This window comes from Solanum stenotomum, chromosome 10 (assembly GCF_019186545.1).
Source record: "Solanum stenotomum isolate F172 chromosome 10, ASM1918654v1, whole genome shotgun sequence".
In the NCBI taxonomy this organism is placed as follows: Eukaryota; Viridiplantae; Streptophyta; class Magnoliopsida; order Solanales; family Solanaceae; genus Solanum; species Solanum stenotomum.
The window spans coordinates 50,853,817-50,865,862 of NC_064291.1; the positions used below are offsets into that span (position 1 = coordinate 50,853,817).

General features: G+C 30.3%; 1 protein-coding gene across 1 annotated transcript; it reads right to left on the reverse strand.

Moving 5' to 3' along the window:
* Positions 1 to 216: 216 nt before the first annotated feature.
* On the reverse strand, positions 217 to 2,313 carry LOC125842679 (NAC domain-containing protein 71-like). The gene is made up of 4 exons (XM_049522008.1): positions 1,900 to 2,313; positions 1,259 to 1,536; positions 884 to 1,177; positions 217 to 811 (listed from the first exon to the last, which is right to left on the reverse strand). The coding sequence occupies exons 1-4, from the start codon at positions 2,054 to 2,056 to the stop codon at positions 536 to 538; spliced, it is 1,005 nt and encodes a 334-aa protein (XP_049377965.1). The 5' UTR covers positions 2,057 to 2,313; the 3' UTR covers positions 217 to 535.
* Between the last annotated feature and the right edge of the window lie 9,733 nt (positions 2,314 to 12,046).

The following is a 12,046-nucleotide window of genomic DNA, read 5'->3' on the forward strand; positions in this document are numbered from 1 at the left end:
TACTTATAGTGTTCTCTTATTCATCATTTTACTAGTACCACTAGACTATAAGTTTTGATAGTACAGTTAGTTATCGCGTAGTTGGTGGTTCACTGGTACTTAATAAAGTAGTTATTTCGTTGAAAACATTGGCTAAATATGTTGACATTCAACCACTCAACAGTTGCTTTACAAGAGACTTTAGTGTAAAACAATCATTAGAGATGTGACAAGTAATTCAAGGTACAAACAATGCATTTCAACTTTGTAAATTAAAGCAACTCAAACATTACTTTTACTAGAAATATTCTGGTAATTTATACTTTTACAGACATTTTTTTAGCTTATAACATAGACCATGTTCTATAGTGTGATCTTTAAATGTGATCAATCACTACATACTTCATTCTTCAGTAACAATGTTATGCTTAGAATTGACTTCGCGAACTAGACTCAGAGACGTTGTAAAATCGAATGACTCTCAAGACAAAACATAAAAACCATTGTCTCAGAGAACAACTTTTAAGTTATTTCAAACCATTATAACATATTGTCTTCAGAAGAGATTTGGATTCTTGGTTGAGTTGTTCTGATCGAAACCTTCATATGTCATGTCTTCGTTGCCATAAAACCCCACGTAGCTTCCATGAATCGAGTAAGGGGACATGCAGCCAAAGCTACTTAAGTCACCAGAAAGTTCAACTTCCCCTCTAAAATTCGGGAAAGTTGAATTTGATGTGAACTCAGATTGATCACTAGGCTGCCACGGGGTCATGCTCGGGAAGTCATACTGTGGACAGTAATTAGATGCATTCTGTCCCTGAGGACATTCCTATATTCATCCACAAAATAGTGTTAGTCTCATCGTAACAACAGGATTGAATGAACTACATAATGTAGATACCTTAGATGAATCAAGAATCATAGCAGAGGACATCCAGAGGTTTGCAGACTCATAATCCCCAAATTGTGTTGTCTGATAAGGAGAAGTAATAGGAGTCGAGTAATTGCTATCGTTGCTCATGTATGCACTTTGAGTTGGCGTTTCATCAGAAAGAGCATTTGGTGGTTCAATTACTGAGGTAAATGCTCCACTTGTTGTACTTGTACTACATCCAATTTGCTTAACTCCTCCAACATCTTTCGTCTTCAATGAAACGTCGTTTCTCTTTATGACACGACAAAGTGCAAAAGGCCCCTAGAGACAAGTAAATTGCAAAATATGATCATTTTCTTATTTACTAGTAAATCAGAAGAGCCTAAGATAGATTCTGTTTACCTGAAAACTTGGAGTACCCTGAGTAACATCATCACAAAGACGATACTCGTGCATTACCCAATCCGTTCTATCCCCAAGCGGAGCTCTTCCACGATAGAAAACCAATGTTTTGCGATAGCCAACAACTGCTGGATGACACACAACTTTCCTGTCTTTCCCTGTGGCTTTCCAGTATCCAGATTTAGTAGCTCGATTAGTTCTTGACCCATTCGGATACTTCTTGTCCCGCGGACAGAAGAAAAACCACTCGAGGTCACGTTTAGGCAAGAAAGATTTCTCTGCATTCAAAAATAGAATATCAGAACCCCCAAACTCCTAATTCCAAAGAACGAGAAACTTCTGTTACTTTACACATGCCTTTCTTGTTAATAATTTAACTTTCTCAAATGTGAAAAGAGCTATGTCCCCACAGAACAATCCATCTTGTAAAAAACATAATAAAGCAACAAACTTTGGAGAAGCAACACATTTTTAGTCCAAAGTGCCAATGAAAATAACAAATTACAACAAATGTATGTTTCACATTTTCTTCAAACAGACACAATTCTAACTTTCCACCTGACACGTTTCACATCACAAGATAATTACATTCTTAAACTCCGTGATCGTATCAAGTTAAAATCAGACGAACAAATGTATACCTGGAAGTTCCCATGGATCAAATTTGTACAAGTCAATTACTGGAATAACTTCCAATTCAATTTCAAGTCCATCAGTTTTCCTTTTCAGGTAATATCCAACTAATTCCTCATCAGTAGGATGAAATCGAAATCCCGGAGGCAGTGATGTTCCTGCCATATGATGAAGTAACAATATCCTAAAACAGAATTTTCTCCCAAAAAAAAAAAACAAGAGCAAACACAAGATTTTCAAGACAATATTTTCCACTTTTAAGTACCACAGCTATATCTGTTGAAAATTTGGAAAATCCAAAAATAAAAGCTTTTTGCAACACTGAACTTTGTTTCAAGATTTACAATAAATTTCCACAAAATGTATTCTTGGAACAACAAGATCATCTTCCTTGGAAAAAAAATGTTCAAAAAGATTTGATTTTTATAAGTCCTAAGAAGCTAAAACAATTGATGATCCCGGAAAACAAAGAGAAGATGTGTACGAACGAGATAACCAGAATAGAATAGAGATATTTTAACTAAGGATATTTAGTTTAAAGAAGAAGAGAAGTTGTGTAGAGTAATAACAAAGGAGACTGATTAGGCTTTTATAGGCTATGGAGAATCCAACAGTAGAAAAATATGAACACCGAAAGAATTGTAACTTGTCTGAAGCTACCAAAAATTCCACAACAATGACCCCACACACAAAAAAGAAAAACTAGAATTCAGTTCACACCTTGGAAACAGTTATATCCTACTTAAGCAAAGCACTAGTGACAGTTACAACTTTAGTCGCACTCGATATTTATACTAAATTAATATAATAATAATATATTCAGTATAATTTTATAAAGTGAAATATGAGAAAAATAGATGTATGCAAATCTCACTTCTACCTCAAAGGTGAGGTAGAGAGTGCAAAATATGTATTTTTATGTATAAATGGTCATCATTTAAGGGTCATCAAAAACATATATATTCTCACTTTAATTTGGTAAACTTGTACCTGCATCCTGTGTAAAACACCAAGCCAAATAGTCAATAGATATATCACATGTGTTTATACATATATTTTTTTCATTTAATTGTGATTAATTAACATATATTCTCACTTTATTAACAGAGGCGTATCTAGAGGGGGTTTTGTGGGTTCACGTGAACCTATGCTCTCCTCTCTAGATTATATATAGTAATGTTATATTTTTTAAAAAATATTTAAATATAGAGGTGGAAATCCACATTAAAAGTAGCATATAATAATACAATGATGATTAATTGGGTGCACCTCTTTATGCAAAGATAGAAATTTAAATCTTATATCTATCTTATTTTAGTTAGTGACACCCCTCCAAACATTTTTGGCGTTTTAATCAATTTTTCTTTTATTTTTTTTGCTTTAATCTTTCAAAATTTTCAAGTGTGTAACATTGAAAATTCCTAAAAAAAATTAGCACGGTAAACTTTTTATATAATTAAATCAAATGTGTATATTAAAATTTAAAACTAGTAGTCTTATATATGTTGCACCCATAATTTTTAAAATTTAATGGTTCAGTGTTAAAAACGTAAAGATTAAACCGATCAAGATGCATCTTTTCGTAATAGTGCACATATCCTTTCAAAATTCTGAAAACACTTCTATTTATTAAATTGTTCTATTTTAATAAATTTATATGATTTAAGATAAACATCATGTTGAATAAGTATTTTTCCCTTCCATTTATGACTCATAAAGTGAATTTATTTGATTTGGTGTAAATTGAAGGTGTGCACAAATATTATCCCCTAGGAGTTGTTTGGCAGAGGATAAGAATTATAGAGGTATTAATAATGTTGAGATTAGTTATGAGGAAATATATGTATTATGTTATGTAGGGATTAGCTATTCCACTTTGTATCATACATAAAATAGTACATAAATTCTCATAATTTAGACATGTATATCAGTTATGTAGGTTTTTAAATAACAAATAAAACACAATATTTATTTTATATGTAAATGATTTACCTTCTAACTAACTACCAAACGCAATATTACTTATACAAAATTCAATACTCACATAATTCACCTCTAACTCAGCTACTAAACTACCCCTTAGTTATGTAAATGGTTATTTTTTTTTTTTTGAATTTTCCTTGTTGTACTGTAGAGTCTTCTTCGAAATATTTTGGTCACTTTTTCCCAAAGTATTGAAGCACTCTACAACCTTCCACATCATCATGAATAGACAAAACCACTTTTTTTTTCTTTGTTAATTGTAAGTGATTGTGTCATGCTGTGGCCCAGTGTTAAAAAAGAAAAAGGTCCTTAAAGTGCTTAATGAGATTACTCACACTTTTTTTTTAATAGTGCAACTTTGTGGAAAACTCTACTTTGATTTTTTTGGGTTCACATTCAATTATAGTAAAGTTGAAACCTTAAATCCGTAGGCTAGCTAGCATGTTAAATTTGGCACAAAAGAATTAGCAAATCAACAATGTTGATGTGATATGGAACTAATTTTCTTTTCCAACTATTCATAAACAGGTTATTTTATACTGACGGATTCATGTGATTATTAAACTATAAAGAATTGTTCGCGATAACTGACCTATTTATAATTTGAAAAATAAGGCAAATATTTTGCTACGGACTATTGGTTAAGATACAATGATAATGTAAAATTATTTTTAGATATATAAGTAACATCAAAAGAAATAATCATACAAATGACACTAAAAAGGGATTAGCCGATGGAGAGATTAGCATACAAATTAAACTACTGGAAATTATAAATGGAAGTATTTCACTTTGTGCATGAGATAAAAAGGTGGCATAAGGCTTTAATATAAAGTTGGGATGAAATAGGTGGCTTATGATGGTTTAATTTGTCAGATTGATTACTCAATTAAGAAGTAGTATTCATACACTAATTTTTTTTAATTGAAGAAAATTAAAAGCAAGAAGAAAAATATTTTTTTGGAGATGATAACTATTAATTGAGTGAGCATCTCATAAATCAACAAGTTCTATCAGTTGGGATCAAAATACTTGGAGCGTATGCAAAAGCTAATAATTGCATAGATTGACGATGATCAATCAGATGACAAAGAAAAGTATATAAAAAAACTTAATAATTTAATATAATTTGATTAATTCATCGACATAATATAAAAGAAAGATTAAAAAAAAAAAAACTATTTAGAGAAAAATCTCTCATAAACTCTTTAAATGGCCATATCAAAAAAAAATGTAGGGCAAATTCTAACACCACCTACAACTGTTAGATTTAATAATATAAACACATCTTTTTATAAAGGTTCCCTAATCTCATTATCCACCAAAAAGAACACACAAACACAAAGATGGTTCAGATTAGAGATTTGGATGTTTATTATAAAACCCTTTTCAGACCAAAAAAGATAAAACTACCAATAGTATTGATTAATGTGAACTATATAAAAAGTCATAAACAAATAATCCTAGCTGTGATTATATTGACATACTTCTAAATTGCAAGCCGTTCGTTACCCTTAATTGTTATTAAAGTTGCTTATATAAAGAACAAATTAGTTTTCCAGTTTCCATATATGGACAAGGCAAGTACATAATTACTGAGTTTGGCAAGTTAGGAATATTTTCTTGTCTACAACTTTTTTTTTTGGTTCTAAAAAAGCAACATTAATTACGGCTGCTTTGAATCCAGAAGTAGGATCAAGAAATTACTTGACTTCGTACATTTGTAACAATGATAATGATATTATTGAAATTTGTTTGAGTATTAATAACGTAATATCCTTTGATATTATTTTATGTATGTCCATTTTAACGCGAACTAATTTTTTATTTATCTATTGTTATATTTTATTATCTCGTAAATATGAGTCGGAGAGGAGAAAGAAAGAAGATTTAAATTTTAAGGGGAACACATTTGGAGGTAAAATTATTTGAATTAAGACATAGTTATTTTTGTTGATTATTCTAGTCATTCTATTATTGAGAAGCAGAAAGTATGAAGAAAATGTGATGATGACCACTAGATCATTAATTTAATTTTCTTTTTACATCTTTTCTATTGCAAGGGATATAAGAAGTTGAGATCTTCTACTTAATTTTATATAGAACAAGCACACAAATTTTGAACGACGTGTGTTCTTCTAGCCATTAAAAATACGATATAATTATGAGGTGACCTCATTCATATCAAACAATAAACTTTTTCACTATTATAGATAATCCACTATTAACTAAATTAAGTTTACTTGTTGCACTCACGTTTAATTAACTCTTCAGTCATTTTTTATTTTTATTAAAGATAAGTATAAGGTGGAAATAGTCAAGTAGTAAAATAATCTACCTAATGAGAAACATGCGTTACATGACCAATTAATAATATACATAAGAAAGACTATAAGAGAGGTAAGTAATAATAATATATTAGCTACTACATGCATATTAGGGAGACAAGTAGACAATATTGGCCTACAATTGTTTATAGCCAATAGATATTTTGTTCTTGTATGAATATAAGAACAATTTTTTGGTCATGCATATCACAAGACAAGAGATGCGAGGAAAAGAAAGAGATTGTTGGGTTCCACTCTCTATAATTATGTGGAAAAATTGTTGCGTTTAATCTATCTGGCGTGTGAATGAAAAATGAAGAGAAAAAAATCAAAGGAAAATAAAAACTTGTACAATTTTTTTTATATAGGAACTTTGTCTAAATTTAGATTAGTTGGTGGAAACTATATGAAAAATATATATAATATAATACAAGTTGTAATTCTTTCCATTTTAATATAATGAAACAATAAATATTAAAATATTGGTCAAAGTTCATTGAATTTGACTTTCGAGAACTAAAAATGTGACAAGTAAAAGAGAACAAAAGTGAATAAAAACACTTTTACGTCGTCATTTTGCTCGACTCGGCCTAATTATAAGTAATAATTCTACACCTTAAATACAATAATTAAGAAAATTAAATTCTTTAAGAACACACAAATAAAGTAGTATAATCCTACACCTTGAATATCATATTCCTTGAGGAAATTTTATTTTAACAGTATTAACATTCGCTATTTCTAAAATGAACTTAAAACTATGTGCTTCCTCCACTATTCTAAAGAGATAAAAAGTTGATGAAAAAAGGAAGAATGAATGAAAAGAAATAAATTAAAAGTGCAGTACGTACGTAGACAACGACTCTTTTGGTCTTAACCAAGGGACAAAAATGAGGAGGGGACACTTGAAATTGTACCAAAAATATTTTAGAGTTGGAATTTCATATTAGAATTTTTAGTGTGAATGAGGGATCCAACGTAGAATAGAAAAAGTTTGGTCAATTCAAGATATATAGTGATGTCATTGATCATCAAATCATAATGGAACAAAATATTAAAGCATCAACAATAGTAGAAGCACACGGGGATGGAGCTAGGGTAGGGTAGAGGGTATTGATTCCGATGAATCCAATAGTTTTAGGTTAAATTTTGTATATTTTATTTTAAGAAATCGATTAAATATCTACACATAATTTAGTTTAGAACCAATAATTATGTAACCGACTAGTCTGTTAGTGATATTGTCCACTTTGGGCTTAAGCTCGCACGACTTTAAAACGTGTCACTAATGGGTAAAATTTGCTTACTCCTGTTGGATATATAAGTAAGCAGGCCTTACCCACTAGTGATGCGTTTTAAAGTCGTATGGATCTATACCCAAAGCAGATAATATCACTAGCAGATTGGATGTCTATTATGATTTTATTCACATGCCTATCAATTTCCTGTCGATGTCTGTCTCAATTCTCTTATAAGTCTACACCTTCTTTCGGCCATTTTGGATTTTTGTCTCATTTTCATGGTGGAAAATGGGAATTATTGTCTACAACCAACGGCTACTATTTCATTATTGGAAAAAATAAATTCCGCTGTCATTTTTGTGCTTAGCTAAAAGAAATTGGGTTGTTGGAATATTTTAAATTCCAATATGTGACACTATATAACTCTTTGATGATGTTGTGAATCCATATTATTAGTTGGTAATTGGTAAATGCATATGATTAATTTTAAAGAGTCAAGCTAATAGATAATTAGGGTGTGTTTGATACGAAGAAAAATGTTTTTCACGAAAAATAAGTGATTTTTTTTATTTTTTTTTATAAACAAGATATTATATTAATAACTAATATGCATCATTATATGGTAGAGGCAGATCAGCTTGCTCGATGTTACAGTTTAGGGGAGGGGCGTTACTAGTATTATTATACTTATACAATATAGATAACGACTGTTTTAGCCTAACAAAGCAAGATTTTAATAAGTGATTTTCTTACTCTCTTTTTTTCTTATTTTCACTAGCTAGAAATGTCATTTTTCGCATTTTAAAGAACTTATTTTCCTTGAAAATCATTTTCCACAGAGTCTTAATAATAATAATAATAAAAAAAAAAAAGTCATTTATATTATTGCTAAGTGATGAATAGAATGTCCCATATTGGTGAATGAATTGAACTATGACGCCTTGTAAGGCTCGGACAATTTTTCTATTTTTGAACTATTTTTTAGGATGTGACTTAGATTCAAGACGTAATTTCACATGGTGTTAGAGTCGGACTTCCAAGATATCTGTAAGGTGGAAATAATACGTTTAATCCATGAATGTGCACGTACCAAGAAATCGGACAATTGCAAGGTGGAAATATGTCTGATCCGGAAATATGTCTGATCCATGAATGAAATATCCCACATTGATGAATGAATGAAATCCTGATCTTTTTACGAGGCTTGGTAATGTTTTTGGAGTCCGAAGCCAAAAGGGAAAAAAAATTGTCAAAAATTTCGGAAGGGCACATCAATTTATTTTTTTAACCAAAAGGGTAAAATCGCTCCTGAGGGAGCAATATCCTTCGGAGAAAATTAACTCCGTCTACTCCGTTAAAATAAACAAAAATCGCTGCCCCAGCATTGATTTTGTCGATTTTTTTAATTATTTTTCTTTTAAAATCGATGCCTTAGCAACAAATTTGTCAAATTTGTTGATTTTTTAAAAAATCGCTGCACCGGCAGCGATTTTGTCAAATTTTAATTATTTTTTTGAAATGGCTGCTTCAACAGCCTTTTTTTTAAAAAAAAATTAATATCGCTGCAATAGCAGCGATTCTCTTTTATTTTTTTATTTTTCTCTTTAATTTTTTTCCAAAACTTCTTTTTTAAAAAAAGTTTAAAGACAAAACACTTTGGAAAAATAATTTTTTTGGAAAAACTTTGGAAAAAAGTTTTGGAATAAAACGCTGCTCAGCAGCTACTTAAAAAAAATATTGAAAAATTTAAAGAATTTTAAAGAAAATCGCTGCAATTGCAGCGACTTTAATTTCATTTTTTTATGTAAAAAAAAGAAAAAACGCGGCTCAAACAGCGATTTATTTTTTTTTAAAAAAAATCGACAAAATCGTTGCCGGTGCAGCTATGTCTTATTTTTTTTAAAAAAAAAATTGGCAAATTTGCTGCTATGGCAGAGATTTTATGAAATTTTTTTTTTTTGACAAAATCGCTGTTGTGGTAGCGATTTTGATATATTTTAACGTAACGAAGTAGACGGAGTTAATTTTCTCCGAAGGATATCGCTTCCTCAGGAGCAATTTTATCCTTTTGGTTAAAATCTGAGGAATTTTATCCTTTTGGTTAAAACAAACATTGATGTTCCCTTTTGGAATTTTTGACAAATATTTTTGCCCTTTTGGCTTCAGACTCAATGTTTTTGGATGTGAGTTATTCATAGATATGAACATATACAAGTAATGTTCAAAAACTTTACCAAGTGGGTGGAGTGGTAATTATTCTTTAATTCTTAATCAGAAATCTCGAATTTGAGTCCCCATGATCGAGAGTCGCTTTTGTAAGAGAGGGTTTTACCCATCAATATAGAACTTCTCAGCGCGAATCCAAATTTAATCGAACTCCAATACAGACATCGAACACCAAAATACAAAAAAAAAAATAAAAAAATGTTTTAAAAGTTTACAAGTTAAATTGAAAGTTGTATTTCTGTTTCTAATCTAAAAGATCAACGTTCATTGAAAAATCATACCAACAATTAGTTTCTCTTTTTATCCCTATGATTTCAACTTGTGAAATTAGAGTTAGTCTAACTTTAATTATTAATGCCAAAGACTTAATTAGACCACTAATCTCCTACACGTCATCCTCCATGTAGGCCACCTATGTTTGCCTCCTGTCGCCAAGTCAGTCATCATTATACTATATTAAATTAATTAATGTGATCAGTCATAAGCACAATTTTGAGGTTGTGCCATGGAATTTTGAGAAAAATCAGAAAATACTAGAATTAATTAAGTAGATATGTCTAATGACAATTTGGTTTGTCCTTATATAGCCATCAGAATCAATAATCATGCTTATGCAAATCTTGACTAAAATGCCACCTTAATTCTTTCGTTATTTATTTAAGTAATTATTTAGTTTCTTTGAATTTGTATTTAAACGTGAGATTTTATTAATACTTACTACATATGTTTATGAATATAATGTTGGACTCTAAGCTCTTTGCTTTTTGCAAAATAACGACAAAGGCCATTTAAAATTTAAAAATAACTTGTTTGTCAAACATTTTGAAAATAGAACTTAGATACTACTATTATTTTCACTAAACCATTTCAATTCTTTTTTTCTAAAAAAAAATCATTTGGTATTCGGAATCATATTGGAGTTTTGATTAAATTTAGATCGTACACTGTAGCGCTCATTCGGAGGTAACGCTCCCAACAAGATTTTCTTCATATCCAAAGCTCAAACGCAAGACCGCTGATTAAGGGTAAGACAGTTTCACCACTGCACCACAACCCATATTGGTACAAAACCATTTCAATTCAATGATTCTTGTTTCCATTTGATTTTCATTGTAATCATTCTGGATATATACTTCAAGTTTGACTAAAAAGTTGTATAGATTCCAATCATCTGTCTAGGAAGCTATGATCCAAGTCGTAATACTAATGACAGAGTCATAATTTTTATCAAAGATACTCAAGAAAAATCATTATTACATATATAATTTTAGTTATATATGTACTATATAAATGTTTTTTGGAGAGAGGAGAATTTAAATGAACCTCTTGTGTCGCGCCTTCTGATATATTCACCTGTGTAATAAATGATGTGGTTGTTAATTAAGTGTTAACTTTGAATGTAATTAGGGTTGTCAAATCAAGAGATCTCTAGCTCCCACCAATAATCCTAATATCATTTGAATTGACAACATTCCACCACATTCATTTAACTTTTTGTAGTTGCTTCCAATTAATACGATGACCTTTTTTTTTAGTGATCATGACTGATTAACTTTTTGTCCTTTATTAAGAAAATTTTACCCATTTTGACTCTTGATATCTGAATATTCATAATTTATATTAATTTAAAAATTAATAAATATAAAATTAATTAAATATCATTTTCACAAAATATATTAGAGAAAACCGTGACCGTAGAGATGGTTGGTAGCGGTGATTGTTTGATAAAAGTTGACTTTTGATACATTAGTTTCAAAAGTCTTTCTTTCTTAAATTGAATGTTGAATCAAATACATCATATAAATTGAAACGGATGAAGTAATAAGTGGTCCGAAAACCGACCAACTAGGCAACTTTTTACCAAAACAATGGGTCCTCAAAAGTAAAGCCCAATAAATAAAACTACTGGCCCATTTACAAATTCACCTAACAGCCCATTTAGTATAAGAAATCCAATGTACTAGTTCCAATTTTTATTATGGGGAAATCACTTACCTGTATACTTTTTTAAAAATATTTACTATATTTGTCAACATTATTTTTTTAACCATATATGACAATTTGGCTGAATTAAATCAAATTCACTTCGTCCTTTCCATCTTTCGCTCCCAATTTTCTCTCGCCGCTACGATTTTCTCTCGTTGGTGCGATTTTCTCTCGCCACTTCTTACTCACAATTTTCTTCACAAATACGGCTATACTACCTTCAGAGATGTGAATTCAGTGCAGTTTTGAGACGAATCAAGTCGAGCAGAGAGTTGAATTTGAAGTTTTTTGAAGTTTGAAAGGTTAGAAGCTTTAAATTTGATTGCATGTCTTAGTTACTTGTTTAATTCATCCTTAATTCTGTATCTCGGCTATACTAACCTTCACCGATG